Source organism: Mercenaria mercenaria, chromosome 3 (assembly GCF_021730395.1).
Source record: "Mercenaria mercenaria strain notata chromosome 3, MADL_Memer_1, whole genome shotgun sequence".
Classification (NCBI taxonomy): Eukaryota; Metazoa; Mollusca; class Bivalvia; order Venerida; family Veneridae; genus Mercenaria; species Mercenaria mercenaria.
In genome coordinates this window covers 60,253,264-60,259,263 of record NC_069363.1, presented here as the reverse complement: position 1 = coordinate 60,259,263, position 6,000 = coordinate 60,253,264, and the positions used below count along the sequence as shown (strand labels likewise).

Here is a 6,000-nt window from a genome sequence, read left to right as displayed (position 1 = left end):
TTGAATATTGAATAAAAATGTAAATGAGCGTCTGATAATAAGAACTTAGTGCTAAATACATTTTCTACGAAGAAAAAAGAAATAAAATACAATATTTTCATTTTGAAACGACTTTCGTCACACTGCCATTACTAAACTTTATTATATATACTTATGTTTGCCCCCAATGACGTCATAACTCCACAGTGGTGTACTGGTGTAGTGGTTAGCGAGTTCGCGTTGAAAACCAGAGGTCGTGAGTTCGAACCTTACTTGGACCAGATTTTTTTTAATTCCTTTTTTATTTCAGTTTTTTGTAGTTGTATTATTATGAGTTTTGAAAATATTGTATAACTAAAGTCGTGCATGTGATTTAACAAGTGTTTAGTTTTGATATCAGGTTCCAATATTGGCAAACATTGTTTTTCTCTAGGTAAAATTCTGATCATTAATTTTTAAAAATTGCTAGTCTTTTGGGTTTAAAACAAGCTTGTACAGTCATGTAAATGATTGTAATTTTCCCATACCAGGCGTCTATTATAGCAGTATTTTTGACTGAAAGTTGGACACATTCTTCCTTCCAAAAAGAACCGAAATTTGACAATAATGACATTTAAAAGAATTACAATAGTCATTTCCAGGATTAGGTAAATTCTAATTTCTATTAACTTTGGAATTGGAACATTAACTTTTTACATTAAGTCCTCATTGCCAACATTCACACGCAAAGAGACAGAATTCCTTTGACTATTGGCCTAATGAGATTCTGTTTGGTTTGAAATTTTCAAGGTTCAAGCTTTTCAATTTGAAGGAGTTATCATTTGTGACTGGTTTCCAGTATGATAATAATTTATGTAAAAAAATTATGCAGTACGTTTTAATAAGAATAACAGAAACTATTCAAATACGCTTTTTTTTTCTTTATCTTGGTGCCGATTTTAATCTATATCGAACTTTCTTTTGATTATATATAGAATATCTTTCGAGTTTTCACATGTCAAGAATTAATCTTGATTGAGTCTAAAACATGCATTCAGAAATCATGAATTATCATTAATACTTATAATTTTTATAGATCTAATAGAACATAAACTTCCTAATTGAATCCATAATTCCAGATAATTCCACCACCACTCCTTTAATTTTTAAGGGCACTGGTGATTTTTCAAGGGAGCTCTGCCTTTTAGGTAGCGCCTAATTTCATATTAGCCACGACTAGGCTGGCATATTATTATACGTATTTAATCGGACAAGACTAAAATTGACACTTGGTCAGATGTTTATAGGCCTATTTTTGCGATTTCTAATTCTGAGACATGTTTCTGGTTTCTAAAATTGCATGTCCGTATTTTCACTATAATGCAAATTTGATAGGAAAAACTCGGACAGTATGTTTTTGCTTTATTTTTGGTTTTATTAGTTCTTTTTAAGATTAAAAGATACAATTTTAAAGAAATTAAACACTAAAGAAATGGTTTCTAACATTTCATGTAATGCTCAGATCGATAGTTAACCTGAAATGGATCTTTAAACCTGATCGGTGTAAATTGCTAGTGTGTCGATGTTTATACAAGAACGGAAAGAGCGCATGGGTAGTTGTCTTTGAGCACGTTCCCTGATGTCATATTTTATTATGACGTCATTGCTTTTTTTAATGGTATGGACAGGGGTGTCATTAATTGTTCTGCATATTTTCTTCATAAGCTTATAAAGGAGAATACTTGACGATATCAGTTTCCCCTGTTGTCGTCCGTATTTATACCTATGTCCGTATTTTCCCAGCTGTACCCTAAAGCTTAACGCGCACGCCCGATTAACATACTTATGTTGAAAGAAAAGACGCCCGTCGTACGTGTTGAGCGCCGAATTCCCGCGGAAAATATCTGAAAAAATGGATGCTCGAGATGAAAATTTGCAGAGTGCACAGACGCATATGTCTAATAAATCTGATAACCCTTTTCATAATCTAGGGCAAGATGTTAGTGAGGAACAACTGCAGACATGGCAGCAAATGAGCCATCAGGTAATTATGATACAGAACTTCCAGCTGCCTGATGGAGTATGCCCTCATCAGCCCAGCTGATTGGAGATTCACCAGGATAATTTGAGAGATTATTTATAATAATAAGGCCTATGCCATTTTGACAGTGTAAAATTCCTATGTAGAACTTTAACACACACATATCTAGAGTAAATTCCAACGCAACAGATCTCTTGGTTTAATCAAAGAAGTATAAAATACACAGAATGGCAACTGGCTGTAAATTATCTCGCGTGATCTCGTGTCAGAGCGTGAATCGGCGTTATCTTAGTAAAACAAACATCGGCGAGCATGGAGTTACAATTCGTACCTTTAAAGCTACATTTAAAAATACATGTTAGCTTCTAAAACAACATTAGTTTAATGTGAAACAGTATTAAGACGCAAAGTACACGTTTCTTACCATCAAAAGAAGCGTGGTCATACGGTGATAATTAATTTACCGATGAATAATTGCTTTCGCATACAAAATGGCGTGTGGAGAAAGCGTCACTTCCAGTAAATGAGATCTCATTCAGTTATCACGGGATGTTGGCGAGATTTGCTCTATATGCCTTTCAAGTTGCCGATCTATTTATTTTTATAGCTCTTTGGATTAATTAAAAGGAATGTGACAACGAAAAATAAAAGAACTAGCATGCACCCAATTTTTAAAGGCAGTCTATCACATTAAAGCTACATTTTGTGTCATTTCATTTTTTCACCAAAAATAATGTTACAAACATGCATTTGTAATAATTTTCTGTACATTTAGTTGTTAATGAAATCTTCGAAAAATATAATACGAGAGTTATTATATTCATAATATTCATAAGACAAAGTACATTCATCACATTTATTTCTATGTTAAACAACTTTTTCTTGATAGGAAAATAATAGCTATCATCTCGAGTGTTAAACTGACTTGATTTAACACTCGGTAAACACAAATAAGTGTAAATGATAAATTTGTTTCAGTTTCGAAGAAATCCATCATTTGACAAACATCTGATTAACCATCTTTAAAGAAGTCACAATAATGCCCATCAATGAAAAAAGTTCATTTATTGAACTATCACCTCGTTAATATCGCTTTGAATTCAACATACGTGATAATTGAATTATCACCTCGTTAATATCGCTAACATAACATCAGTGATTGAATTAAATTATGATCAAAGACATGTTTGTTGCACCTTTAGACACATGAAAAAAACAACAATAAAATTGAATTTTAGCAGTTAAATATGGTTAATAAATCCTCACTTTAAAAAATAAGAATACAATAAAAGGATTCTAAAACTTATATAAATATAAATACATATTGAATGATGGTCCAGTTCATGCATAACATTTGTCGGTAACTGAAGTTATTGACAATGAATATTGTTCATCTATGACTTTACTGGTAATTCTAAGACATCAAAATAACATATATTTCAAAGTAAATAGTTTCCTAGAATTTTCAGAAACATGGTCCGGATCGTCCTAAAACGTGGTCCTGGTTGTCCCTAATATGGTTCGGGTTGTCTGGTCCGAGTTGTCCCATGGTTTGGGTTGTCCCTAATTCTTAGAATATGCGACAACTATCTGGAGTCCTACACTAAATCCAACATTCACAAGGTAGAAATGGTCCAGATACCTGCAATACGATGGGTAAAATGTTTTGAATGGTAAGCAGGTTGTGCATGGAGGGCATTGTAGTCTGTGCGCACAGTTAGTAGGGGTGGTGGTCAGGGATTGAGCGGATATAACACACTTCATTCCATAGAGGGGATTATTACCGGATAATGCCCATTAATTCTATAGATCTAAACATTGTCCCTAGTTCGAAAGACAAAAAGTGTTCAGGAGGCCTGAGCCACTGCTTTTTCAGAGATGATAATATTATGAGGCCAACAACTGCTAAGTAAGCACATAGCATTGACGTTCGCGTAGGACTACCAAAGTACTCGTACCGCTCAAGAAATTATTTTATATATGTATTAAATCTTTCTACCCTTTAAAAAGCTATTTTAGAAATATCAATTTTTGTTAACTTTTAAAATTATCATTTTTATAAACATCTGCCATTTAACAAAAAGATTTTTGAAAATCACATTTAAAATAAAGATGTCAGTAAACAGGGATCGGCCTAGGTCCAAATTTTAGGGAGAAGTGACCCAACAAAATAAATAAATAAATAACATATTTACATTTGATGCAGCATATACAGTAATATACCAGCACTACAGAATTGGTGAATTTACCAAAACAATGTTCTTAACACATTTACATTTGATGCAGCATATAACAACTTGTAAAACAATTTAATTCATAACATCAGGCATTACAGAAATGACCTGTTTTTTTATCAACACTTACTAATGTTTACTGTTTTGTATTTAACACTCTGATTTTTACACATCTTATTTCCTATACAACTTTCTGACTTTCACTGCTTTCCACTTTTCAAGTGCCTTCTTAAAATCAAAGTCACCTGTAGACACTGGGTCCATCCTCAGAAATACGCATTAGATCATCTAATGCTTGGTTGTAGTCGGTTCCTGATTCTAGACATAATTCTTTTCTGGGTGGAAAATCCACGCTCACATTTCACACTACTCATGGGTAACACACTACAACATTTCAGAATGGTGACCATGTTGGGGAAATCATATGCATATTTCTTCATGAATGTGGTGGTAATATCCAACAATGAAGCAGATTTGTATCAACCATTTACAAGACATTTGTACTGTCTGTACTCACTCACACATTTCTTTTCACTATCCAGATTTTGAGCAAACTGTTTCACCAGAACCTTAAACTGATCATTGCCATACTTGGCCACTGAATCTGACTTACATATATTTTCAGGCACAACAACACTCATAGCAGACAACACTTCACTGTCTTGAAATCTATTTTCAAGATTTTCAACTAGCTTGTTGACATATCTGTTGCATGTTGATATCACATTTCCCTTTTGCTGTGTATAATACTTAAGTTCAGGCGACAATCCAACAGACTCTTCATTGTCAGTGTCACTGTCCTCCACATCACTCTCACTAAATCCGTCAAACTCGTAGTTGTGCGTGACACCCTTTTTCACAACATTACTATTAGACTCACTGAGAGGTCTCTGATACACAACTTTGTCACCATCTTTAGTGACAAACTCATCCAGTTTGGTCATGAATACACCTGGCACTTCACTTAAGTCCTTCATACTGTCACATGTACTTTGAACTAATGGCTGAACTTTGGTAAAGTCAATTGTATCATACTGGAAGTTTTTTGATAGTCTCCCCATGAATGGTAGTACATCCATCATAAGATGTGTGAGAGCAACAAATTTGTACTGGGTCACTTCATTGAACAGTCCCTTGGCTGTTGAGTCTGTGACTGCGTCTCTTTCCAAACACATTACTAGGGCTGGGTAACTTCTGTACATGGCTTTAACAGCAGTCTCCATACTTAACCATCTCACTGAGTTAAGCTCTGTGAATCTTAATTCCGGAAGTTTCAGAATGTTCTGTATGTCACGAAGTCTGTTGCTTCTCAATGTAGCGTTGTGGAAATAGCGGAACACATTACACATTGTTCTTGAATAACTACACATGTCGGGTATGTCCCTGGCAGCCTGTGATGTAGCCAATGTAGTACGGTGAGCAACACAATGGATTCCAACAATGTTTGGCGAGTACTTACGTAGTCGCTGTACGACACCACCTGTTTACCAGTCATCACACTGGCACCATCTGTACTAACCCCTACCATTTTTGATATGTCAGTTTTCTTCTCTTTGAGTTCACTGACCACAAGGTTGACAATGTTTATAACATTGGCAGAACCATCCTTGATTTGTTTGTTTTGTTTTCTTCAGATACACATTGAGAATAGAGTAGCACACTTTTTTTATTTGCATTGTCTGTACTCTCATCCAGAACAAGAGAAAAGACACCAGATCTGTTAATGTTACGAAGTTTGTCCTCAAGAATTACTTCACTTATAGCACA

The 6,000-nt window shown here is 34.5% G+C and overlaps 1 protein-coding gene across 1 annotated transcript in view; it reads left to right on the top strand.

The window, feature by feature from the left end:
• Positions 1 to 1,839: 1,839 nt before the first annotated feature.
• LOC123524603 (general transcription factor 3C polypeptide 3-like) overlaps positions 1,840 to 6,000 on the top strand; it is a 59,801-nt gene continuing 55,640 nt past the window's right edge. The window contains exon 1 of the mRNA XM_053538696.1: positions 1,840 to 2,002. Coding sequence (XP_053394671.1) covers positions 1,871 to 2,002 — 132 coding nt within the window. The 5' untranslated portion in view covers positions 1,840 to 1,870. The remainder of the gene's footprint in view (positions 2,003 to 6,000) is intronic.